The sequence below is a fragment of the Leptodactylus fuscus genome, chromosome 3 (genome assembly GCF_031893055.1).
Source record: "Leptodactylus fuscus isolate aLepFus1 chromosome 3, aLepFus1.hap2, whole genome shotgun sequence".
In the NCBI taxonomy this organism is placed as follows: Eukaryota; Metazoa; Chordata; class Amphibia; order Anura; family Leptodactylidae; genus Leptodactylus; species Leptodactylus fuscus.
Genome location: NC_134267.1, coordinates 128,324,161 through 128,351,923, shown reverse-complemented (window position 1 = coordinate 128,351,923; position 27,763 = coordinate 128,324,161). Strand labels below are relative to the sequence as shown.

General features: G+C 42.2%; 2 protein-coding genes across 2 annotated transcripts in view; one reads left to right on the top strand and one right to left on the bottom strand.

Annotated features, from left to right (window-relative positions):
- Nucleotides 1–27,763, top strand: part of LOC142197767 (CD109 antigen-like) — a 93,304-nt gene that overhangs the window by 12,184 nt on the left and 53,357 nt on the right. Inside the window, exons 9-17 of the mRNA XM_075268313.1 lie at nucleotides 3,040–3,142; nucleotides 4,135–4,244; nucleotides 15,025–15,249; nucleotides 15,581–15,676; nucleotides 16,292–16,354; nucleotides 18,643–18,828; nucleotides 18,915–19,067; nucleotides 20,501–20,530; nucleotides 20,638–20,683. Coding sequence (XP_075124414.1) covers nucleotides 3,040–3,142; nucleotides 4,135–4,244; nucleotides 15,025–15,249; nucleotides 15,581–15,676; nucleotides 16,292–16,354; nucleotides 18,643–18,828; nucleotides 18,915–19,067; nucleotides 20,501–20,530; nucleotides 20,638–20,683 — 1,012 coding nt within the window. The remainder of the gene's footprint in view (nucleotides 1–3,039; nucleotides 3,143–4,134; nucleotides 4,245–15,024; nucleotides 15,250–15,580; nucleotides 15,677–16,291; nucleotides 16,355–18,642; nucleotides 18,829–18,914; nucleotides 19,068–20,500; nucleotides 20,531–20,637; nucleotides 20,684–27,763) is intronic.
- On the bottom strand, nucleotides 5,461–7,458 carry LOC142196899 (endogenous retrovirus group 3 member 1 Env polyprotein-like). Its single transcript, XM_075266881.1, has one exon. The coding sequence runs from the start codon at nucleotides 7,009–7,011 to the stop codon at nucleotides 5,461–5,463; it is 1,551 nt and encodes a 516-aa protein (XP_075122982.1). The 5' UTR covers nucleotides 7,012–7,458.

Here is a 27,763-nt window from a genome sequence, read left to right as displayed (position 1 = left end):
ATTTTGGCAGTATCATCTATGGCAGATGTGTACACTTATAGCTGAATGCAGACAGATATTCATACCTGAAACAACATGATCAGCATTGGGTATACACATAGGTGCACAGCTCGATACAGTACAGATGTCTGATTACTGGGCTGTGTAAACTGTGCACCTGAGTGTTCCTCACATGACCATGGACTGACTTTAATCCACTGAATGTAAGCAGAATGAATGACAGCAAGTAGAGATCTAGAAAACTGTAAGGAATTGATACTATATTGAACTATGTAATTTGCTGTCTTTGCATCATCCATGATATGTCTAGCCTATGCCACAGTCGGTGTGTAGCTAAGGAGACATTATATTTCCTTGTAACTGATCTGCCAGGCTGCCTTCACAGTATGATCTAATTCCTGGTGTTGACCTCATTATGTGTCTTCATTTGAAGGGCTTTTTTTTTTTAAAGTCTTTATTTACTGCGTTTATCATATAAGCATAATAGACATCATAGTATAACATCAAGAATAGTGACAACAGGTATATAATCAAAATATTCAGGTACATAGTCAAATATGCATCTTTGAAAAGGTATTTTGCCCTATTTTGGCCTTTGTCTGATGGCGTCTTCTCTCCATAGGTAGTTTCAAGTTCAAAACAAATGACTTTATAACCCAGAATAAATCTAGTGCCATGACCCTGGGCACAGTTTCCCTTTGTCAGCTCGCCATTCGAGATAACTACAATGCCCCTAAATTTCCATGAAACGCCATTTCCAGATACCATGATGTGTATTGAAAGGGTCAGACTATGCCCTCTATCTCAGTATATGTGTAACTCTTAATTAGAAATGCCTTACGTTTCCTAAAAAATTGTTTGGCTGGCTTGTTGTTTTTTATTTCAAGGTTCCAACCTTTCTAATACCAGGAATACTTAAAGCTGTGCCGTCAGTTTCTTCACACGAAGGATTATAGGTTTAAACCAATGCTGTGGGAGAATACTATTCGCCATAATAGTGTGGCTGTGACAGTGGAAGTGTCCACATTAGGGGTTCAATATAGAACAAAATTGAGGACAGCTCATTGGGTAGATGACAATGCCATATTTCTTTTATGCTTACCATTCCCTAAAGACCCTGGATTTGGTGGACTGCAAATTAATCTGCATAAGACCTCTATATAGGTTTGATTTGGAACCTCACCCATCCGGCCGCTGCAGAAAGCTATGAAATGCATTATATGGAATTTTAGCTGTGATGTTTTTTAACTTGCTAAGACAAAAAGGCTCTGAGTTGAGCGCTAGGCAAAAAAGGGACCTTTCCCAATCTGAACCTATCTTTCTGTGACTGTAAGCCAACTTCTATCTTCTCATAAATCCCCAAATCTTCGTCACCCCTCTCTCCCTCCATGTAGAAAATAGTCTATTTAGTCATCTCTGAGGAAAACCTGGGTGACCCCAGAAAGACATACGGTATTTGGAGACTTGAAAGGACAGACCATAATGACAGCAGATCTCCTTCTATGTACCTAGATTATCACATAATACCAAGGAGCTTCTAACCTTTCCAGACAACTCTACAAACGAAGTGTGAAGTAGTGCGCATAAACTCTGATAAACCAGTGCAATGTCTGAGAAGTAACTAGTGCTATGCAGTCAATCATAAATACAGTATATCTTCAGCAATATACTGTAAGTTCTCCATAAACCAATATGATTTTTAAGTATCAATGAGTTGACCTCTCTGCCTTTTTCCTCTTCCACTATGTGAGCCCATAAGGGTCAGTGAACAAGAGTGATGACTCCAGTCTTATGCCTCACTACTGGTTAGCCATATACTGCTCCCACCCACTCCTTGCACATTCTAAAGTAATCCAGATGTCTAAGGCTGCGTTCAAACAGAGTAACGTGCGTATCACATTGAAAGCAATAGATAAAAAAGGCTCCCATTGAGTTCAATGGGTAGAGCGCGTAAGACCGAACCTGCTGAAGTCAATAGGATTCTGTTTTACTGTGCTCACTGTGACACATGTTTACGCGTCAGAATGAGCAGCGCGTAACTCCATATGAACGTAGTCTTAAATGAGTCTCCTCTAGCATGACTGCTTCTGCTTACAACCACTTTAGATGTCGCATGATGTCATATGTTTCATTTTTGCGGGGAGCATAACCCCCTAACGTTCCTTGAGATAACTTTCATGGGATTGCATACCCAAAGCAGAATAGGACCGAGCTGCTGTTGTATTATGTGACTAATGAACAAAACATGATTGACACAAGGAAGGGGGTCACAGCACTTCTTAGCAGCGCAGCTTCTTCAAACAGCTGATTGGTGGAATCCCAGATGTCAAACTCCGACTGATCACTTATTTATTACATATACTAAAGATTGGTTATCAATATATAAGTTCCATTCTGAGTTTAGGCAGTGTTGAGAGGCCCTGCAATTTACCTATTGGTGGTGATAGTTCGCCTTGAGTGCTTCCATTTGGTGTTTGTTTTCAGCCTCACTGAACCAGGTGACCATAATCAGAAGGGTCCTTGATGGTAGATGTAGGAATAACTCAGCAGACAACAGTTCAAGTTGAACAAATGAGAGAACTTTACTGATGAAACAGTAACTGTAACAGATGCAGCTTTCATATAGATATAGCAGTGCAATGTGGGTTACAGTGTAGATTTTGATAACAAACCATGTAAAGGTTCCAACAAGATATATTGTGAGTCACTGTGCAAGAACAGAGCAGGAGATAACTGAGATGTGAGAGCAGGAACACTCCTTAGAACCCGCCCCCTTCCCTCCAGAGAGCAGAGAGTGATGTCACCCAGCCTGTTGCTTGGTAGAAAGCAGAGCAGGCCTGGGACCTAGGCAATGAGTTGTACACAATGGGGATGAATAATATGATATAGCAGGTAAACAAAGAAACATTTGTAATTAGGAAAACACTTGTTTTGACATAATCTAGCAATCTAAATAGGATCCTTAAAACTGAATTAAATATATAGATAGGATCCTTCTAATCGGAATACCACTTTAAAAGCCTGTTTTATTACATTCAGATCTCAGGGTCCATAAAATTCAGTTTCACAGATGAAGAAATACAAAAAATATTGTACTGGGAATATTTGAATATAACAGCCTCAGTATCTGAAGAATTCACAGGTAAACATTTTATATACATTTTTTCATCATTGTATACAGACTTAACCAGAAAATGGTAGAGATTCATTTAAATGGTACAAAAATGAAATATATTTAAATATGTTGGATTACATTTTCTCATTTCTTGGTTACCAGTAATAGTTAGAGATTTTGGCTTTAAGCTTTTGGCAACCCGCAACACACATTTATAATCCTGGTGCTATGTAGTTGGCATCAAGTGTTGTAATGTAAGAAATGGAGTTGTTTTGGGCAAAGGACCCATGTCTTTATTGTTTATGAATGTCAGATATATGTTACAGCTCACCCACTGCTGCAATTGCCAAAATCAGAGATAATGTTGATTCTCACCATTTAACCTTCAGACACTGTGGTCAATTAGAACTGTCATCTAAGTGGTTTGACAGGGGCAAGGTGCGGATGGGTTTCAATTGCAGCCAGGGACCTAACGAAGGTCCCCAATTCTACCATCTATAGTCAAACCTTACATGTTGGCAACCCTAAAATTTTTTAACGAAATGAAATATTTCTCCCAGAAAATGATAGAAATTACATGTTTTGTTACATACATTTTTATTTCTTTTGTGTGTATTTGAACAACACAAAAAAGCAGAGAGAAAAAAAGGCAAATTGGACATAATTTCACACAAAACTCCAAAAATGGGCTGGACAAAATAGTGGGTACCTTTTCAAAATTGTGGGTAAATAACTTTGTTTCCAGCATGTGATGCTCATTCAAACTCACTTGTGGCAAGTAACAGGTGTGGGCAATATAAGTATGATTGGGTGCTGAGCAAAATGTGTATCCCAGAATAACACTACAAATGAATTAACTGATATTGTTATTGCAATTTTATGATACTCTCTAATGAAGCATATAATAGATAAGTAACAATGAATTAAAATGAATTATTATTAAAATTAACTTCACATAATAACTTTACAATTTAATTATATATTAATTATTAATAATTTTCACTTATGCTTATCAACAGGTATTGTTGTCAATGAAACATCTAGTGTGCAAAAATTAGATTCTGAATACAGCATCAAACTTTTTGGCCAGCCACAAGCTTTTATACCTGGTGAAAACTTCACTTTTAAGGTACTGTATAATATGATTATCTAGTTAATGGATATAATTTTAGCATCAAGAACAGTGAGATACTGTATGTACCAGAGATGTAGAACATGCTCCTGCTTATTGGACCTTGGGTAAAAGAGATGGGCAAGAATTGAATTGCTCATCTTCACACTGTCGAAGGATTAAAGAGAAACCTCTGCGTCAACTGTGGGGTCATAACAAAGCACCAATCCTGCAATCTATTATAGCTAATATATCTTTGTAGTGTTTTAGCCAGTATGAGACCTTTTAATGACTAACTGAAAAAATGATGACAAATGGTAAGCTTTTGAGACTGCTTAGGCCTCTTCTTCAGGCACCAGCCAGTATTGGCATATACAAAGATATGAACTGCATTTGAGTGCATGCAGTGTATGAGTTAGTGATGGGTAAAGAATGAAGTATGGAGAAATAGTTGAGATGCGGGCTAAATGGAGAAGAGTTAGAGTAAAAAATGTAATAGTCTAATAACCGAGTTTTTGCCGCAAACAACCCCAATTCCCCCCCAAATTGGGATACTGTGAAAAATTTAAAAAAAGTACAAGAATGCAATGATTTGGAAATGTAATTTAACAATATTTTATTCACTGTTACACGTAGAACACAAGTCAAAAGTTAGACATTTCTCCATTTCATTTGAATAAATTAACTAATTTAAAAACTGGTGGTAGCAATATGTCTCAAAAATGTTGGGACAACAGTTTAACATCTGGTAAGTGAGGATCCCAAATGCTGTAACTTTGACTTATGTAGTGTCAGGGCTAAACACCCCTTGAGTATGCTGTCGTAGGCCAAATTCAAGCAAGAGGGTTATTCTTGAGCTCAAGGGAAACACAACACAGACGCAGCTGTCAGTGATTCAAAGTGTTTCGTTTATTTGTACAATACAGTGGGTTTTTATAGTTTTTGAGCAAACAGTACAGCCCCTTCTCTTATCTGGTCATACTAAGAGTTTCACCTCTCACCTGTATTTTCTTTAAGTTGAAACAGCTTGCACCAATATTTGTGTACCTTAACGTGTAGCTTAATGTGTAGCTTAACGTCCTTCACACATAGTTTCCACAGCATATGGTTCTATTTCATTTAACCCTTCACAATTCCCCCATTTTGGACATTATTCTCCTATCAGATGAGTACGTTCACCTACAATGTAGATGCCAGTCCTCGCTGGATTCCCCATCTGATAGTCCTATAATGTCTACCATTTATACCTATTTTTAGCATAACATCGATTGTAACACATCAAAGTTAACTTGAAAAAGCAGAAAATAAACAATAGAATCATGGCAATTTGTACAATGGTTTGTAATATCCCAGTTATCCATCCACCTACTCCCTTGAACCAATTAGCAGGATTCAAAAAGGAAAAAGTGTTGGACCACCAGCTATCTTCATTTTGCACAACCTCCTTCTCGTACTCTTCCCTTAATTTGTATATATCCTCTAATTTTTGCTTTCCTTTGATATTACCTTCTGGATCGATATAATGGCAACAGGTAGGTCCCACCACCTGACACATCCCACCCTGGGCCGCAGTAACATAATCTAGTACCAGGGTGTGTTGGTTGGTAACTATGATCAACTGGTTCTGTACTGCTAGGGTGGTATTGAGTACACCTAAGATACCCCATATTTGATCATCCAAATAGTCAGTGGCTTCTACTAGTTTATCCCAGGTTTGCATTATCATTGGATAAATAAGAACTGTACTGACTATTTTGTTCCCTGTACTCATTTGGACCAGATGGGGTCTACCACTTTTCCTAGGGGTGTTATCAGCTGCTCTCTTGTACAGAGTATGCTTAGGTATGGCTTTTGCATTTAGTTTATCAACTATAAAGGTGGCAGGAGTGAGTCTTACTATTGTACATGTACCTTTCACCCCCACCGGTAACCACTTGTATGCATTGTTGCCACATGCCCAGTACATCTGAGGAGGTAGTTCAAAGAAGGCTGAGTGTTGGGTAATAAGTTTGTGCACAAGATCCACAAAGCTAGATACATTTTTCAGCATACACCAAGAAGGTTGTTTACCCAGGGTTCCACAATACCCGAAGTCTCGATTTCCACAAACAAAGTTAAGGTTCTTTTTCCTATAAAGCCTTTCTTCACTTGTCTCATTTACACATTCTATATTCCCGGGTATCTCCTTACATGTGTGATTATTCCCTTCTATGAATAGATGAGCATGTTCCCAGGAGGTGTTGTGTAATGTTCTTTCTACGACCCAAGGTGCCCAAAAATCCCCTCTCTCTTTTCCATCATCACGAAAACTTATCTGTAGTCGGGTTTGGGGAATTTCTCCTAATATAGTAGCAGTGGGTTTGTTTTGTGGAACCCATCTCTCTCCATCATATGTCATATATTGGATATTCTCATTATCCCCAGTAAGATTACCTTGCCACCATGGGTAATCTGTCCACCCCACTATTGGTATCCCCACAGTAACATTTGCCCACAATTTCCACACTGATTCTTCTGTATTGCGGGCATGATCCATACAACTAGACCAGTCGATCAGTTCTTCCATGGGGACAGGCACAGCTAAAAATGGTAAACTAGAGGAGGAAATGGGTGAGTGAGTGCATATCCAACAATCTTTGAGGGTCTTATCGAAACCTTCCACCATTACAAGATGATGCCTGACAAATTTATTGTCAACTTCTCTAGGTCCCTGAAGAGATTTCCAAGTTCCACTGATTGTGAGTCCTTTAAGAAAGCATAAAACAAATAATGCCCATCCTTTCATTCTTTCTGTGGTTCAGGAACCTTTTTACAATGGGAAGCGTGTATCCAGGTAGATTTTCCTTCCAATTTGACTGAAGTGGCAGTTGTCAGCAGTACTTGGAAAGGACCATCATATCTGGGTTCAAGAGGCTTCCTGGTATGCCTTTTCACGACCACCCAATCACCAGGCTGCAAGCTATGTGTTCCTGAAAAATCAGAAGGGTCTGGAATAGAAGAAAACACCTGTTTATGTGTTGCTTTCAGTCTTTGACACAAGTTCTGGACATAGCTGGCAGTGCTGTCATAATTGAGTTGTAAAGTCTGAGGAAAATACAACCCTAGTCTAGGCACACTTCCAAAAAGCACCTCGAATGGTGACAGACCTGTCTTTCTATTAGGAGTGGTCCTCACTGAGTATAATGCTAGAGACAGGCACTCTGGCCAGGGCCTTCCTGTCTCTGCCATGGCTTTCTGGATTTTTAACTTGAGTGTGCCATTCAATCTTTCCACTTTGCCTGAACTTTGGGGATGATAGGGTGTGTGGAAAGCTTGCTCAATCCCTAATGCAGACATTATTTCCTTCATTATTTCACTTGTGAAATGTGTACCTCTGTCAGATTCGATCACCTCAGGTATCCCGAATCTACACACAAGTTCAGACATCAATTTCTTGGCAGTTACCTGTGCGGTTGCTCGGCTGACCGGATAGGCCTCTACCCAACCTGAGAACAAATCCACACAGACCAACACATATTCGTACGTTCCAGATTTAGGCAATTGTATGTAGTCTATTTGTAACCTTTGGAATGGATACAGGGGTTTTGGTGTGCATTTGGTAGGTGTCTTAACTACCTGTCCTGGATTGTGTAGAGCACATATGTGACATGCTTTTACGTGATTCCCTGCAGCCCTTCCAAAACCTGGGGCAAACCATAATTTACCCACTAGTGACTCCATGGCATTTCGAGAGGCATGCACCTTACCGTGGGCCAAACCAGCCATTTGGGGGTATGCTGCTGCGGGCAGACACAATCTATCCCCCATTTTCCACATTCCTTCACATTCTCTGGCACCAGCCTTTGTCCATTTTTCGATTTCCTCGTCAGTCACCTTAGAGTATAGCCCCTTAGGGTCTGCTAGGTCAATGTCTATTTTGCTCACCTGGTTGAGATCCTTCCATGGCAGTAGTGCCGCTGCTTTTGCTGCTCGATCAGCCTTCTCATTTCCAATACTCTCAGGGTCTCTTCCCCTTGTGTGAGCTCTAACTTTCACAATTGCCAACTGCTTGGGAAGCAATATGGCCTCCATCAACTGACTTACTAAGTTTCCATTCTTAATTGGCTTGCCCTGTGCCGTCAGGAAGTTCCTAGACCTCCATATTGGACCATAATCATGTGCAATGCCAAAAGCATACCTGGAGTCAGTGTAAATGTTTGCTGTGCTATCCTTAGCTACTTTGCAGGCTTCTATAAGGGCTTTCAGTTCAGCCTCTTGTGCTGACATGTGTGGTGGAAGGGCTTCTTGTACTATGATGTCATGCATAGTGACTACAGCATACCCTGTAACAAATTTGCCTTTTTCTGTTAGGTACCTGGAACCGTCCACAAACATCTCATAATCAGGATTTTCCAATGGGGCATCAGTAACATGACTGAAGCCGACTGTCTCTTGAGCCATCAGGTCAACACAGTCATGCTGATGCAAATCATCTTCTGAGAGGGAGTTTAAAAATATCTCATCTTCATCTACTCCCCCTTTTGAATCATGAACTCCTATTGGTAAAAGAGTTGCAGGATTCAAAGTCAAACAACGCTGAAATGAGATGTTGGAGGAAGATTGTAGAGCAAATTCCATTTTGCTCTGTCTTGCCAAAGAAAGATGACGTCTGTCTACCTGTGTGAGGATTGCATGGATGTCATGTGGTGTGTATACCACTAGGGGGTGGTCTAGGACAATATCTGAGCTTTTTTCAAGCAGGGCCTGTACTGAGAGTACAACCCTTACACAAGAGGGCGTACCCCTTTCGACAGCATCCAAACGTGCACTATAATATGCCACGGGACGTTTTCTATCTCCATGTTGTTGTGTGAGAACTGCAGTAGCATGTCCCATCATCTCAGTGACGTAGATTTGAAAAGGCTTCTGATAGTCAGGCAGGCCTAGGGCAGGAGCACTGACTATCTGGAGCTTAAGTTGGTAAAATGCGTCCAAAGCCTCTGGTGTCAGACTGAACGGTTTAGAGGAAAGACAGTCGTACAAGGGCTGCATGGTCAGAGATGCAGATCTGATCCATGGCCTACAGTATGACACCAGACCCAAAAAGGTACGTAACTGAGCATGGGAGGTTGGCACCTGCATTTCTCTTACCACTTTGGTCCGTTCATCTGAAAGATGTTTGGTACCTTGGCTCAGACAATGTCCTAAGAACACCACCTTTTGCTTACAAAATTGCAGCTTGTCTTTACTGGCCTTACAACCATTCTGGCAGAGGAAACACAGCAGGCTTATGGTTGCGGCTTCACATGTCTGTTTATCTGGGGCACAAAGAAGAAGATCGTCAACATATTGTAATAAGACAACATCATCAGAGGGAGGGTCCCAGGCATTCATGATCAGTGTGAGACACCTTGTGAACTGATTTGGACTATTTTGCGCTCCCTGTGGCAGGACTGTCCAGGTGTATTGCTTACCTCTGAAGGTGAAGGCAAACAAGTATTGGCAATCGGGGTGTAGGGGCACACTGAAATAAGCATTGCAGAGATCCACAACGGTATAATACGTGGTCCCCGTGGGAACTGCAGACAGTAAAGTATGAGGATTGGGCACTACCGGGGTCTCTAGCAAGGTCACTTTATTCAACTCTCTTAGATCATGTACCATGCGGTATGTATCTGGTTCACCCTTTTTGCCCTTCTTTTTAACAGGGAACAGTGGTGTGTTGGCCACTGATGTACATTCTTTTAAAGCCTTAGCTTTTAGCAATTCTATTATAGTTGTGGCTATAGCATCTTCTTGGGCGTGTGTCAGTGGATACTGTTTGATTCTAGGTGGCTGGGCTCCTGGTTTTAAGTTCACCATAACAGGAGGAACATCTAATTTACCCAAATCCGTTTTACTTGTTGCCCACAAACTTTCCGGGACCTGAGACAATAATGCACTTTCTTCCTCAGTGAGGGTGAATACTGAATGTGGAGTATTCACTGCTGCAGATATTAAACAAAGTATCTCGTGATCGGTATGTGTGGTTTGTACATAAGCTTCACCAGAGGGGTGCAGCATGATGTTACAACCCAGCACTCCCATCACATCAGTACCTAAAATATTGTCTGAGGTTTCGGAAACAAGGAATCTAGTCAAAATCCTGCTCCCCTGAAAGGACGTTTCTATGGGCTTTGTCTGGTAAAACGGGGCAGGGGGACCTGATACTCCCTGAACCATCTGGCTCTCACCAGACAAGGGTAAATCTAAATGAGTGACAACGTCTTTGCTGACACAAGATTTGGTTGCCCCAGTGTCTATGAGGAACGGCACCTCCTTTCCATTAATCAATACAGGTTGGAAAATTTGTATACCTCTCTCTGCTGAAGATAAGAGGGACACTGGGGCTGGAGGGCCTGACCTTCATTGTGAGTTGTCCTGACTCTGACTAGGGGCAGGTTTTCTACAATTGTCTCTTTGTTTTGGGCGTGAACATTTCCTGGCCAGATGTCCCTGTTCTCCACAATTAAAACACTTTCGAGTTTCCCTCTGTCCTTGTTGTCTAGGGCGGGTGCCCTGTCGGCCTTGATTACTTGGGTTACCCAGGTTTAAGGTGCCCTGATTGGTGTAATTTTTCACTGGGGCGACTGCCTTTTTCTCTCTCTCATCTACAGCAAACCCAACAGCCTTGGCATACAAGTCATCTGGGTTTGTGCGTCTCCAATCTGGGGTGCAACCTCTGATCTTTTCGGCCATATTTGGTCCGATTCCTTGCATGAATGCTTCAGCAATCATGGTGTTTTTCAAAGCATCAGGGGCCTGATCCCACCCAGAGTCTATTACCTTGGTGAGTAGTCTGCCATAATAAGCTTCAACAGACTCTCCTTTCTCCCTTTTACAAGTAGTCAAAGCGGTGCGTCTGGTTTCTGCTTGTTTGTCACACCACAATTGTAATCTATCTAAGAACTCGTCCCCACTCCTAGTGGTTTCTGTACTGTGAGGCTGATGTCTACCAAACTGGGCAGTAAGATTAATGGTTGTCATCAATCCCTCAGTACATTTGACCTGTAAAAGGGCCATAAGATCCTTCCAACCAGCTTTATAATTCATCTGGATCATTTGCATCTTCCTAAAGAAGGCACTGGGCTCTAACTGAGGGTCTGGTAATTGTTGGCAAAGGGCCAATTGTTCACTGGGGGTCCAGGGTCGCCATTCAACTGTGGTGGTGGTGACATTTTGACTGCTTGCCTCCCCCCCTCCTGCTTCTCTTTGTGGAGTTCGGGGTGTCCCTTCTTTTGAATCATCATCAGCGTCTCTCCTAATCGCTGCCTGGGAGTCCTGGATGCCCATGGTTCTCTTTGTCTGGGACCTAGTCAGGACCGGGTATAAATGTTGGGTTGGCTCTGGTGGAGGTGGTGGTGAGAAGGTCTCATTATCAGGTGGTTGCAACATTTTCACCTGCTGGGCATTGGGGCGGGGGGCTCCACATGCCAAACAGATCTCCCGAAAATAGGGATTTTGTTGACCACAAATTCTACAAGTCCAACCCTCAGGATCTCCATATGGTGGAGGTGCGGAGGGTGGCTTCTGCCGTCCTTTCTGATTCAAGATCACATCGGAGGGCAAGGTGTATAATACACCTTTCTTTGGATCTGATTTTTGAGGCCATCCCCCTTTCTCCACTCTATTACTACCTTCAATCAGAGCATATATCCCTCTTTGTAACTTATGCTCCTGTATCTGTCCTGCATGATCTAGTCTCCATTGGTCCCAAAATTTACTATCAAATAATCCTGTCTTGGAAACCCCTGCTCTTTTAAGGATTGTCTTTACTTGGGCAGCAATTTCTTTCCCTTCTCCCATCTCTATTAGTTCATATGGGGTATACCCTACCTTGGAGGGTCCCTTCCCCATACTAGCTGATGGCCAGTCAGCCGTGAGCGTCCCACTCCTCTAGGGCAATTAAGACAATAGAGGGTCACTTTTGACTCACCTAGTGGGACCTCCCAAACAGTCACTCTGTTTTCATTGAACTAATCTCTGATGTGCAAATTCTGGTGTAGTGCTCAGGGCAAAACCTTATTCGGTCTCCACAGACTCAACTTTCATGTCTGTGTCCCTTTGCCTAAACACACCTGAATCTTTGCACGTACTCGCGCGGATTCTACTCAGTCCTTAGTGCTACTACTCGGGTCCCATTCGACCCTGACCGTCCAGACACGGCTGGAGGCTAGTGTTCCAAAACAAGGACTTTTCAATCACTCAGTACTTCTACTCTTGCAATTCTAGGGATTAAGGATGGAGAATGACTCTCCCTTCTGTGCCGCCTTACACACTTTATAACAGATATAAACAGTGAACAGGATCAAACTTAGCAAACCAAAGGACATGTACAAGGTCTCCCATTCAACTACAGACAGCATACTATAGGTCCTTCCAGACTATATAAATTGGCATCGATTGTTATATGCAGTACTAACCTCACTCGCCGACACACAGGATTCAGGACACGTAGGAACTCAGATTAGTTATATGGTAAGAAAAGGACTTACCGTTACAGCGCTGATTTGTTCATCTGAGGTCCTCCGGGCCCGTCTCCAAATCGGTTGGTGAGTGGATCAGTATACTATCAGCTGCACATTGAACGATTATCGATGTCCCACGTTGAGCGACAATTTGTCAGGGCTAAACACCCCTTGAGTATGCTGTCGTAGGCCAAATTCAAGCAAGAGGGTTATTCTTGAGCTCAAGGGAAACACAACACAGACGCAGCTGTCAGTGATTCAAAGTGTTTCGTTTATTTGTACAATACAGTGGGTTTTTATAGTTTTTGAGCAAACAGTACAGCCCCTTCTCTTATCTGGTCATACTAAGAGTTTCACCTCTCACCTGTATTTTCTTTAAGTTGAAACAGCTTGCACCAATATTTGTGTACCTTAACGTGTAGCTTAATGTGTAGCTTAACGTCCTTCACACATAGTTTCCACAGCATATGGTTCTATTTCATTTAACCCTTCACAGTAGGATTCTAGCTACCGAATAGCCCTGGGTCGTTTTTGCTGGATTTTTCATTTCATAAAGCACCAAATGTTTTCTTTTAGTGAAAGGTGTGGAATGTAGGCAGGTCAATAAAAAAAAGTTTAACAAAAATCTTTATTGACATTTTGAGAAGGTAACATACAGAGTGCTGGAGTCCTGGTATTAACTCTCCCAGGTTTCTCACATATGTGTGGTTCTCTGTGGGTCTTGAGTAGGCCTCAGCATCAGGAGTGAGTCCTTAGCTCATTACTGGGCCATAAAAGGCTGCAGATCCAGCACTCCTGTGCAGATCCTGGGAGTGAGAGGAGACGGTTGAGTCTGTCCTGAATACTGAGAATCTGATGAGATTGTAATATGTTGTTTTGTTTATTTGTGTGGTTGGTAGTAAACCATACGCATAGTTAATTTTATACTGTTTGGATAGTGTTCAGACAAGCAGGGTTTAGATTGATGTTTTTGCCTGAAGTTAAGGCTGTATTTTATTTTGCTTATTCAGTACCTGAAATGAAGGTTTATTTTGCTCTTTTTAAAAATAAAACTGAGTGGTTGGGTCTGCACCATTGCTGAGCTTCCTTCCCCACAACACATAACATGAGAGTTAAAACAAAATAAAAAAGCAGCTCTCTTAGAACCTTGCGATATAATTCATATCTTCAATTCCAACTTCTCCTGAGTTTGCAGTATATGGCTTCCATAAAGAATTATAATTTTGATTCACTTGACCACAGAACAGTTTTCCATATGTCTCAGTCCATTCTAAAAGAGCTTTCCTGCAGAAAAGAGGACTGGACTGCATTTCTAGATTGTATTGAAATAGGGCTTTGCATGATACAGCTTTAACTTGCATTCATGGATTACACAACAAGCTGTGTTCAGAAACAATGATTTCCAAAAGTATTCCTGAGCCCATGCAGTGATTTGCATTATCAATTCATGACTGTTTTTTAATGTAGGGATATCTCAGGGTCCACCGAACAAGAGTATCCCATATTGACTGTTCGCCTTTTCCCTTGTACATATGGGTTTATCCAGATTTTCTGAACTACTTGATGATATTATGTACTGCAGGTGGTGGGATATTTAAAGTCTTTGCAATTTTATGCTGAGGAACATTTTTCTGAACAGTTTTCTGTTTCACAACTTTTAACTGCAGTTTTTCACATATTGTTGAACCTCAGAAAATTGACACTGGAAATGTTTTTCATTAGTTCCACTGACGTTACCAGCCTTTTGTTAACCGTGTTAATCCATTTTTGAGATGCGCTGCTGCCATCAATATCTAAATGAGTACATTTTTTAAAAAAATGAAATGGAAAAATGTCTAGTTTTTAACTTCTTATATTTGTTCTATTATGAATAAAATACGGTTATATAAGGTTTCCCAATCATTGCATTCTTATTTTCTTTACACCTTAGGTTAGTTAACATCACGTTTAGACATATTTTGACACAAAAAAAACCCACACACATTAGAAGGTGTCGCTCAACATCCCCATAGACTTTTGGTAAAATAGATCTAAAAAGGGTATACCGCCAATATCATAATCCATTGCATTTAAAGGACAGAAAAGTGTGGCATACCACTGTTTTTCATCCTTCTGAATGAACAATGAAATGTATTCCTTGGGGTCTCCATTCTCCAACTCTGAAGGGCAGAATCTGAAGATATTTTGAGGCTTGAGAATGTGATTGAAAATACAACAAACAAACATAGTTCCAAGACCGCAAACCTGCAGCCATGAGCGGAACAACAACTTAATATAATAACATAATAACATCTCTCTGCCTTTTTTTTTAGATTCAGATACAGAGGTTCGACAATAAGAACTTAACTAACAAGGAAAGGAGCCAATTGGTTTCTGCTAAAATAATTCAGTCTGCAGGCGAATACTGGATAAGCTCTAGCAACAGTAATGATCTGTTGGCTGACAATGCCACATTACTAAATTATACCATTCCAGAATCGGCCATTATTAATCTGGAATTTCCTGTTCTTAAGTCAGTCCAATTCATTCACGTTCAGGTGAGAAAAATATTTCTTTTAGAAACTTAAATGAGAAAAACACGTTTCAGCTTCCTGCAAGAAGCAGAGCCACTTTTGTCCATACGGCATGCCTGATATTGCAGCTCATTTACTTGAATTCAGTGGTGCTGTGATACCAGACAAAGCTTATAGAAAATGGTGGCACTATTTCTGAATAAAGGTAGTTATGATTTTTTAAATTTCTGCACATGTGAAAACATCTAAAAGTACTATTCAGAATATCTCCTTTGTATATCTTGCTATATTTTTCCTTTTCTCTCACTAAAATATGCAAATATTAGTAATTATTAAAGTTGTACTTCCGCTATAGGTGAATTACCAGAACACTATTGAATATTTCCGCTTTGACAGCTCATATGGGACAAGTCCTTCTATCCAGCTGCAAATATCCGAGACCGTTTTAAAGGTAATTTAAGTCATGAACTCTTGATGCTCTTAAATTACCTGTTTTTCCTTTGCCCGTGTGCTTGAAATAGTTCTAGGAGGATTTGCATAGAAATTCAGTATTAAATGGTTCCCTTCAAAGCAAACCTCCAGTTATAAACAACTTTTCATGAATGAATAAAAGGTGAAAATAATTGGTAATATTTCCAATTAAGGAGATCTATTTCCTTTTCAACGTATGAAGCTTTTCACCTGCTCTATGGAGAAAGGAGGGGTGAAGTGTGATTCTCCTGCTGGCTAGTAAATAGATTTTTTTTGCCTCATTCTGTTTACTAGTAGCTTCTTATCTACAAACATAGCATTGTTAAAAGTGTACAAACTAGCAGAGAGTAGAAGCAGAAATTATATACAGTGTCTTTCCTATTCCACCTCTGTTCTTCATAGACTAATATATAGAAAGCAACTCTGCGTGAGTGGAGATGAAACTATAGTTCTTTAACATTATATTTTACAATTTTCTTACTTTTCCCATTTTTCAGTAAAATGTATATGTCATATTTGAAAATGTAGTTAGAATGACACATAATAATATAAACTCATATGGCTTTGATATAATATTTCTATTTTTATCGTGCAGATTGGGGTACCATTCAATGTACAAGTTAAAACGTTCCCAAAAGTACAAGATATTTATTATGTGGTAAGTTAAGGTTCTTGAATATCAGATATTGAACCCTAGATCCCCAGTGGCATATCATCTTGCTTTTAGCACACATTACAGAATGTAAAAATATTGGGAGGGATTTATGAAGACTGGTATTTTCAACAATTTTTAAAACTGAGAGAAGAATCAATTTTAGATTGATAATAGTCGCACTGCAGGGAACACCACAGATCAGTTGTTTCCATGTGTCAGTGCCAGCTGGTGTGTTCAGTTGTGGCACTTTTAATTAATACTGTGGTGAGTAGTGCTGTGGTTGTCCCATTCATATGTATGAAGAACTGCAAAGCTTGTGCTGACAAGCAAATATAGTTGATATTCGGGGGTCCTAGCTGTCATACTCCCACCAATCTAAAATTTATGTTCTTTCTTATATAGATGGCCCATTTAAGGATGAGGCCCCATGTGGCGTGGAAAAAGTCAGAGGTTTAAAGTCACTGCTGGGTGGATGTGATTCACTAGACACACCTTATGGAACAATACGCGCAGTGGGAACATTGTGCATTCCAAAACCGTTGCATTTTTGGAAATCGCAGCATATCAATTATACCTATGGATGTTCTGTGTAAAGAGCTGTGGGTAAAACCTTGATGTGTTGCCATAGTTTTTCCCACAACAATTTTTTGGGGCCTTAGCCTCAGGGCTCGTACACATGGAGTTAACGCAAGCGTATTTTAGCATAATACACGTGTATAGAATACAAGTGTAAAAATAACACTCCCATTGACTTCTATGAAATCTTTTACATGTGTATTGAAGCCAATGGGAGTGTTATTTTTACATGTGTATTCTATACATGTGTATTATGCTAAAATATGCTCGCATTAACTCAGTGTGCACAAGCCCTTACTTGGCTAGTCTCATAAATGGCTTAGAGCGTGCCCTTGCTGCATAAGACCTATGCACATACTATGCTAGTCTTTAAGTTGAAAGGACAGGTATAAAATATTCTAACCATGTTGTAATGATCTGTTAGGGCTCTTTCTCGTTTAACATTTTACTGGTAGCCTACCTGTTTTCCTTCTCTGCTCTTTGGAAGATCCACTGTTTTTATCGAGCATACAAATTCAAGAAAAAAACCACCAAGACACCTTGAAGCCAAGTCTCACTCCTGCTTGCCAACCAAGCATGAAAAAAGTGTCAATTTATGCCTGACATAAATTGCAGCTAAAAAACTTAGCGAAAACACATTGCGATTTTCCCTCATTTTTCATAGAGTTTTTGCTGAGTTTACCTCTTGTGATTCCCCAGATAAAATTGACATGCTATTTTTTTCAAAACAGCTTTTACACAATTCTTTTTTTCTGCAAAGAGTCTCATTCCCATTTCTGGGACTGTAAAATGCAGGACTTTCTCTGGTGCCTTTCTGCAACAGGCTAACAGCATTTATGCAATGTGGGGCTATAGCTTGAAACACATAATAAATGTGTGCACAACTTGAAGGACAGTCTTTTAGAGGAAATTAATTGGAATTCTGTCCCAGTGTAAGGGAATTGCAATAGGAACAGCAATTCCCCAGTAGCTGCTGGAAACCCTGGGAAGGGACACAAGAGAAAGTGAGTCCTAAGCTGAAGCCCCCCACTGTCCCTACCTTCTTGCCTAGTCCTATTCTATGTAATAGGCGGCAACTTGGAGACGATCCCTTCCTATGTATGTGAAACACAAAACGCAGACAAGACAAAGAACAACAAAGGGAGGTCAGCTAGCCAAGGGTTTGGTAACAGTCAAGTAATGCACTGTCAAAATCGATATCCAAAAGAGTAGTCAATAGGGAAAGCCAGAGGTCAAGAATGAGAATACACAAATAAAGAGCAAGAGAAAAAGCCAGCACACACAAGGCAATAGCAAGCAACAATGTGAATGTGAGCCAAGAATAAATAGGGAGGAAGAACCCGCCCTGTACCTGATAGAAAGGCAGGCTGTCAATCACAGGGCAAAACAAAATTTAACTCTTAGAGGAGCAGAGGGAAATGAAGGTGAAGGAGACGGGTGTGGTGGAAAAATAAATTAACAAGGTGAAGGAATAGGACAGTGTTCAGACAATGCAACCAAAAACTCTAAGCAAGTTAGCAAACTGCACACGCCTCCTGCGCCGCAGCATGTGAGCAGACGGTGGTGCAGAGACCAAAACAGGCAAAGATGTTACACCCAGTGTATTAAAAGTCCGAAACACTGATTGTGCAGTGTCCTCTGAGCTTTATGTGCCTACAAGCATGTACTAACACACTAAAATGCCTTTTGCAACATATTTTCTTTTTGTACTTTAGGTTATGGCCAAAGGGATGATTGTGTCTACCGGAAAGAACAAAACCACATTTAGTCTGACTCCTGACTACTCCTGGACTCCTACTGCTCAACTACTAGTGTATTACCTGAACATTAATGGTAGCTTTGGTGATATTGTGTGCAATACCTCTCAAGTTTTTTCTGTCAAGACTACAGTAAGAAACCAGGTACAATATTTTTTTTCTTTGAAATTTTTTTTTATTATTGTTCATGTGTCCTTTGGTTTGTATGATGTATTTATTTTTTTATCTAGGTGACTTTATCCTGGAGTAAAAACAAGGCAGAACCATCAGAAAATGTGTCCTTATCAATCAGCGTAAAAGAATCTCACTCTTTGGTGGGTTTGCAGGTGGTTGATAAAAGTGCCATGGCTCTGGGAGGCAGAAATGACATAACAGCAAACACAGTGAGTATTTATAGCATACACTAATATCACACGTCCATATAAATAGGACCATTTTGCCATCCAGGGATGTTCTGGAGAGGTATAAAAACTTTGCTGTATGATTAACAATCTGGAGCAGTGCTAGGCAAAATCTCCAAATGCTGTTCTGTACAGGGGCCCTGTTGTATAACTAATGTATGCTCTATTGTATACTTTGCAAATTTTCTTCCCTCATTTCCACAGAGGAAAATCTTTAATAATCAGTCAGCTGTAGACTTATCCTTAGAGGACATGTAGTTAATATATGTATGAGGATTTCTTTCAGCATTTCATGTGAGCAGATGTCTCAGAATTTGGTTAGCAGATACTCACAATATTAAAGACAGGAGAATAACTGTTGGGGCATCAGCAGCAGGAATAAATCATAAAGTTTCAATAATAGTGAACACACTGGGTTTTGCCACAAGAGGGCTAAAAGTGCTTCCCTTGTTGGCCTATCAAAAAAACTACTTTTAGGCAGTGTAAATCTTGGTGAGCGTTTGTTGACTGCTATACATGACTCTTAAATTCACTTGAAGATATTCTGCCAAGTTGACATATTGAGAGGGGACACATAATTGGACTGAGAGAAGCAGGATGGTCAATCTAGTCTGCTCTGACCTAGCTTTTCAGAGGTTTTGAGAGCAGGTGTTATATGAGGGCACCATACATGGTGAACATGCTTTAGAAGGCCCAGCAGACCATCACAAGAGGGGAGCATGTGATGTGCCAGCAACCAGAAACAGCTCCCACAATTTCCTTTTCCACCATCCAGACACAGGTGACACCTTCATTGCACATCCCAACTCTGTGTGGACAATTTCCAGGTGCTTAGTAGAAGAAGATTTGGTGCTAGTGTCTAGAACTTCCCAGCCATTGTTGCCTTTGTTGACAGTGGTGCTGTAAACAAGAAACCTAGACTTTTACAGTCTGAAACTGTATAATCCAAAGAGGCATGGGTCTGAGTATGGAGGTGGTGCAACTTCTAGTGTGATGATCTGGGGGAGCCGCTCGCTTCTTTTTTCCGCTAGCTTGTAGCAGAAAAAAGAAGAGACATGTCCTATTTTGCCGCAGATTAGGCGTCCGCATTGCAAGACTCCCTCCCTATTAGGACCATTCATTCGGGCCTAATCCGGAGCAGAATGTCGCGATGGAATGCTGTTGCACCCTAATATTGTAATTGCTTATATGTAGCATCATTACATTCACACGTATAAAGTTTCATTTGAGTCAAACAACTCCTTCTTGGTGTTTTTTTTTTTTTGTGAATGTGTGTAGATATCCCATAATATGTTTTCAGCACATTTCTATTATCTATTTATTTACCATTATAGTACTACTAAATTAAAAAATAAATAAATAAATAAAAAATTAAGTTGGCTATCTACTGATGAAATGTTACGTTTTCTTTCTAGATAGAAGGTGAATTATATGCATACTACCAGGTATGTTCATTTATATAAGCGCAATTTATTGTTTAATTTGCTTCTGATTCATACATAACATACATTCTTAATACTTACTTACATTTTATATCTTTTTGTTTTCCCAGAGTTCTCTAACAAGTCTGACTGATGCTATAGTATATCAGTGGTTTGGTAAGATTATTATTATTATTATTATTATTATTATTATTAGTAATAATAATTTTTAGTCTATTCAAATTGTTTGCAAAATTCCTAGGCCGTGATTGAATTCATCAATCTGATAGTGGTTTCCTAAGATTTTAAATCTTTTTATGTAGCTCACCAAAAAGTCTAATTTCAGAACCATTTTCTGTACATGTTAATCTGTAGACATGCATGTGTTGTCCTAAATTTGACATAACATTTCAGCACATGCACTATTTTATAGGAGCTAGCCTGTGTATATGTGCATTTGCACATGATCTGTGGAGATAGAGGCATTCTAGTATATTGTTAAGTGGAGGACAACAAATGCATTTCCATGTAGAAACTAGCCCCTATAGAAACTGGCAATTACTAATCTTGAATACCAATATAACGAATAACACTGTTATACAGTGACTACTTAAGGTCAAATAACAGGTGAAGTTCTACAAAGGCAGTACGCAAAGTACACAAGTGAATGCTGTATTGCACAGTAGAGATGAGCGAACACTAAAATGTTCGAGGTTCGAAATTCGATTCGAACAGCCGCTCACTGTTCGAGTGTTCGAATGGGTTTCGAACCCCATTATAGTCTATGGGGAACATAAACTCGTTAAGGGGGAAACCCAAATTCGTGTCTGGAGGGTCACCAAGTCCACTATGACACCCCAGGAAATGATACCAACACCCTGGAATGACACTGGGACAGCAGGGGAAGCATGTCTGGGGGCATAAAAGTCACTTTATTTCATGGAAATCCCTGTCAGTTTGCGATTTTCGCAAGCTAACTTTTCCCCATAGAAATGCATTGGCCAGTGCTGATTGGCCAGAGTACGGAACTCGACCAATCAGCGCTGGCTCTGCTGGAGGAGGCGGAGTCTAAGATAGCTCCACACCAGTCTCCATTCAGGTCCGACCTTAGACTCCGCCTCCTCCGGCAGAGCCAGCGCTGATTGGCCGAAGGCTGGCCAATGCATTCCTATGCGAATGCAGACTTAGCAGTGCTGAGTCAGTTTTGCTCAACTACACATCTGATGCACACTCGGCACTGCTACATCAGATGTAGCAATCTGATGTAGCAGAGCCGAGGGTGCACTAGAACCCCTGTGCAAACTCAGTTCACGCTAATAGAATGCATTGGCCAGCGCTGATTGGCCAATGCATTCTATTAGCCCGATGAAGTAGAGCTGAATGTGTGTGCTAAGCACACACATTCAGCACTGCTTCATCAAGCCAATACAATGCATTAGCCAGTGCTGATTGGCCAGAGTACGGAATTCGGCCAATCAGCGCTGGCCAATGCATTCTATTAGCCCGATGAAGTAGAGCTGAATGTGTGTGCTAAGCACACACATTCAGCACTGCTTCATCAAGCCAATACAATGCATTAGCCAGTGCTGATTGGCCAGAGTACGGAATTCGGCCAATCAGCGCTGGCTCTGCTGGAGGAGGCGGAGTCTAAGGTCGCTCCACACCAGTCTCCATTCAGGTCCGACCTTAGACTCCGCCTCCTCCGGCAGAGCCAGCGCTGATTGGCCGAAGGCTGGCCAATGCATTCCTATGCGAATGCAGACTTAGCAGTGCTGAGTCAGTTTTGCTCAACTACACATCTGATGCACACTCGGCACTGCTACATCAGATGTAGCAATCTGATGTAGCAGAGCCGAGGGTGCACTAGAACCCCTGTGCAAACTCAGTTCACGCTAATAGAATGCATTGGCCAGCGCTGATTGGCCAATGCATTCTATTAGCCCGATGAAGTAGAGCTGAATGTGTGTGCTAAGCACACACATTCAGCACTGCTTCATCAAGCCAATACAATGCATTAGCCAGTGCTGATTGGCCAGAGTACGGAATTCGGCCAATCAGCGCTGGCCAATGCATTCTATTAGCCCGATGAAGTAGAGCTGAATGTGTGTGCTAAGCACACACATTCAGCTCTACTTCATCGGGCTAATAGAATGCATTGGCCAGCGCTGATTGGCCAGAGTACGGAACTCGACCAATCAGCGCTGGCTCTGCTGGAGGAGGCGGAGTCTAAGGTCGGACCTGAATGGAGACTGGTGTGGAGCGATCTTAGACTCCGCCTCCTCCAGCAGAGCCAGCGCTGATTGGCCGAATTCCGTACTCTGGCCAATCAGCACTGGCTAATGCATTGTATTGGCGTGATGAAGCAGTGCTGAATGTGTGTGCTTAGCACACACATTCAGCTCTACTTCATCGGGCTAATAGAATGCATTGGCCAGCGCTGATTGGCCGAATTCCGTACTCTGGCCAATCAGTGCTGGCCAATGCATTCTATTAGCTTGATGAAGCAGAGTGTGCACAAGGGTTCAAGCGCACCCTCGGCTCTGATGTAGGAGAGCCGAGGGTGCACTTGAACCCTTGTGCACCCTCAGCTCTGCTACATCAGAGCCGAGGGTGCGCTTGAACCCTTGTGCACACTCTGCTTCATCAAGCTAATAGAATGCATTGGCCAGCGCTGATTGGCCAATGTATTCTATTAGCCTGATGAAGTAGAGCTGAATGTGTGTGCTAAGCACACACATTCAGCTCTACTTCATCGGGCTAATAGAATGCATTGGCCAGCGCTGATTGGCCAGAGTACGGAACTCGACCAATCAGCGCTGGCTCTGCTGGAGGAGGCGGAGTCTAAGATCGCTCCACACCAGTCTCCATTCAGGTCCGACCTTAGACTCCGCCTCCTCCAGCAGAGCCAGCGCTGATTGGCCGAATTCCGTACTCTGGCCAATCAGCACTGGCTAATGCATTGTATTGGCTTGATGAAGCAGTGCTGAATGTGTGTGCTTAGCACACACATTCAGCTCTACTTCATCGGGCTAATAGAATGCATTGGCCAATCAGCGCTGGCCAATGCATTCTATTAGCGTGAACTGAGTTTGCACAGGGGTTCTAGTGCACCCTCGGCTCTGCTACATCAGATTGCTACATCTGATGTAGCAGTGCCGAGTGTGCATCAGATGTGTAGTTGAGCAAAACTGACTCAGCACTGCTAAGTATGCATTCGCATAGGAATGCATTGGCCAGCCTTCGGCCAATCAGCGCTGGCTCTGCCGGAGGAGGCGGAGTCTAAGGTCGGACCTGAATGGAGACTGGTGTGGAGCGACCTTAGACTCCGCCTCCTCCAGCAGAGCCAGCGCTGATTGGCCGAATTCCGTACTCTGGCCAATCAGCACTGGCTAATGCATTGTATTGGCTTGATGAAGCAGTGCTGAATGTGTGTGCTTAGCACACACATTCAGCTCTACTTCATCGGGCTAATAGAATGCATTGGCCAATCAGCGCTGGCCAATGCATTCTATTAGCGTGAACTGAGTTTGCACAGGGGTTCTAGTGCACCCTCGGCTCTGCTACATCAGATTGCTACATCTGATGTAGCAGTGCCGAGTGTGCATCAGATGTGTAGTTGAGCAAAACTGACTCAGCACTGCTAAGTCTCTGCATTCGCATAGGAATGCATTGGCCAGCCTTCGGCCAATCAGCGCTGGCTCTGCCGGAGGAGGCGGAGTCTAAGGTCGGACCTGAATGGAGACTGGTGTGGAGCGATCTTAGACTCCGCCTCCTCCAGCAGAGCCAGCGCTGATTGGTCGAGTTCCGTACTCTGGCCAATCAGCGCTGGCCAATGCATTCTATTAGCCCGATGAAGTAGAGCTGAATGTGTGTGCTTAGCACACACATTCAGCTCTACTTCATCAGGCTAATAGAATACATTGGCCAATCAGCGCTGGCCAATGCATTCTATTAGCTTGATGAAGCAGAGTGTGCACAAGGGTTCAAGCGCACCCTCGGCTCTGATGTAGCAGAGCTGAGGGTGCACAAGGGTTCAAGTGCACCCTCGGCTCTCCTACATCAGAGCCGAGGGTGCGCTTGAACCCTTGTGCAGCCTCGGCTCTGCTACATCAGAGCCGAGGGTGCGCTTGAACCCTTGTGCACACTCTGCTTCATCAAGCTAATAGAATGCATTGGCCAGCACTGATTGGCCAGAGTACGGAATTCGGCCAATCAGCGCTGGCCAATGCATCCCTATGGGAAAAAGTTTATCTCACAAAAATCACAATTACACACCCGATAGAGCCCCAAAAAGTTATTTTTAATAACATTCCCCCCTAAATAAAGGTTATCCCTAGCTATCCCTGCCTGTACAGCTATCCCTGTCTCATAGTCACAAAGTTCACATTCTCATATGACCCGGATTTGAAATCCACTATTCGTCTAAAATGGAGGTCACCTGATTTCGGCAGCCAATGACTTTTTCCAATTTTTTTCAATGCCCCCAGTGTCGTAGTTCCTGTCCCACCTCCCCTGCGCTGTTATTGGTGCAAAAAAGGCGCCAGGGAAGGTGGGAGGGGAATCGAATTTTGGCGCACTTTACCACGTGGTGTTCGATTCGATTCGAACATGGCGAACACCCTGATATCCGATCGAACATGTGTTCGATAGAACACTGTTCGCTCATCTCTATTGCACAGGCATATATCTGTTACATACAATGATGCACAGAAGATGCCATCTCTGACTGTAAGTGTTCACTTTCTTTTTCTTCTCCACGCAGTCCAGACCACCATTATCACTTGTGCAGAGCTTGTTGCTGCTAGTGAGGGGAGAAGGAAAAAGCTAGAAAAATCCCATAGCAGTGTTTAGGGGGACAATGCCACTGCCAGTGGGTTAGGAAAGCAAATAATGCTGCTGCCAGTAGTGTAGGTCGAGAAAATCTGTTACCTGTACGAAAGGTGAGAAGGGAGATACTGCAGTTGGTGGCTGGAAGAGTGGGGAGGGATGCATTGATGTTGTCAGTGGGTGAGTAGTGGGTAGATTGCTGCAGACAGTGAGCGAGAGAGGTGAGAGGAGTGAGGTAAGGGGAATACTACCATGTTTCTCTATAAAAAAAGACTCTTGTTTCCATGAAAAAAAAAATCCATTCACCAGACCCCCTTACACCCAAAGACAATTAGAGTTGGCAAGTGCCAATGGTCACTCCTATCAAAGTTGTGTCACTGTCAGGTCTCTTGCCGCTGCAGTCAAGTGTAGCAGTTGACTCCCTCTGGTGAGCAGAAGTAGCCATAACACTTAGGCGCAGGAGTGAGGACTACTTGATGAATGTGTGAGAGCCTGGCACAACTAGTAGTTAAAAGGGTTGTCCCACGTCACATACTCACCAGTCTTCGTTGTTGCAAAATCTTCTGTCTTCCGGCTTTGTTGCATCATTGGTGGGCGGGGTCACATATGCAAAGCCAAGTGGCGAGATGCCGCTGGCCCTGCGTGCCCGCTCATAAACCAGTCTAGCCTTCACAAAGCATACAGACCCGACATCCGCCTCTCTCTATTACAGCGGGTGCCGGTCTGTATTCGCATTGTGAAGGCTAGATTAGTATATGAGGGCGCACGCAGGGCCAGCGGCATCTTGCCGCTTGTCTTATGCATATGTGAATATGTGACCCGGCATCCGCTGTAATAGAGAGGCGGATGCCGGGGAGTGTAGACGCCGGCACAGATGCACACACGCCGGAACAGACGCCAGCAACATCACTATGCTTCTGCCCTGCATGAAGCCAGCAGCGGCAGAAGCGATGCTGTTATTCCGCTCCTGCCACTGCTGGCTTCATGCAGGGCAGAAGCATAGCGATGTTGCTGGCATCTGTGCTGGCGTCTAACCGTCCCTGGCATCCGCCTCTCTATTACAGCGGATGTCGGGTCTGTATTGGTGGCCCCTTCCCCCAAAGGGTAAACTACCCCCCCTCCAGGCTCGCTCCTGTGCAGTTAGCCCCTCCTCCCTCCCCCCTGAGAGCAGACTGATACATCACTTGACTTATGACCAGATAAGTCAAGGGATGTGTCCCAAAAAAATGAATAAAGTAAGATAGTGGACAAACAAAGCAGTTTTGCTGAAGCAGTGTATTTAGGAAAAGTCTTACATTCACATTAACAAGCAGTATAGAAAGGATCCTTGTGATGGGACAACCCCTTTAACCTTTATTGTTGTGGAGAACTAGTTTACAACTGCCATCTTGTGCACATAGCTCCCTTAAAGTCAATGTCCAATTCTTTTGGGACTGTTTGCTTTCCTTTGGGGGTGTGACTCTGTAGAGGGTCCCTGCTTTCCTTTGGGGGTGTGCCTCTTTTGGGGATGTCAGCTTTCCTTGATGACAGGTCTGCTGTATTCATCCTGTTGTATTTTTTTTTACTTGTTTAGCTGCCTGGACACTATTTTTAATGAACTGCAGCTAGGGCTTATTTATGTAGTAGGGCTTATATTTCAAGCATACTCCAAAAATCCTGAAAAATCATGCTAGGGCTTATTTTCAGGGCAAGTCTTATTTTTGGGGAAACAGGGTATTACAAGTGATAAAGAGCTTAACATGAGGGCAGTGGGAAAAATGTGTTGGAAATTCTGCTGGAAGGGAGTAAGAGTTTATCTTTTCTCTTAACTGTTATGTGGTGCCTTTCCAGTTTTAAAGAGTGCCAAAATTCTGCGCTATGGTTGTGTGACCATAATGTTGCAGTAGGTCATTCACTCCTCTAGCCGTAGACAAATAATGTAGGACAGGTTGCTCACTCTCACTTTTCTTAGTCTGCTGAGACTACATTGACAGCAAGACTGGGCTAGATTTGGAGGAGTCTACCACTTCCTTGTTAGCAGTGAATACCCTGCTGTACATGTCCTCCCTACATTCTGGCCCTACTATTGATATTTGGCCTGTATTTATCCCTTTACTGTATAAAAAGTACTTTGGAACTAACTAGTCAGTGCTAGGAAAGCTCAGTGATAAATTTAGTAATAAATAAATTATTCCCGCAAGGATCAAGTATGGTTGTAAACCAAAACTGCAGCAATCACACCTTTTTCATTTGGTCCACCTAAAATGATTTTTAGCAATCCCAAGCTATCTTGGCAGAATTAACTATATGGAAGGACACTTATGGACCTGTAAACATGCTCTAAAAGTGTTTGCCTACACGTTTGCTAAACATAAAATGTAGACTTCAAAGGCTGCTCTTGACATAATTTGGCAGGTTGAAACTCTCAGCATCATGCCTATTTTATGTACA

What these genes read in the sequence shown, in the direction of transcription:
- LOC142196899 (XM_075266881.1), bottom strand. Translation starts at nt 7,011, where the DNA reads ATGAAAGGATGGGCATTATTTGTTTTATGCTTTCTTAAAGGACTCACA.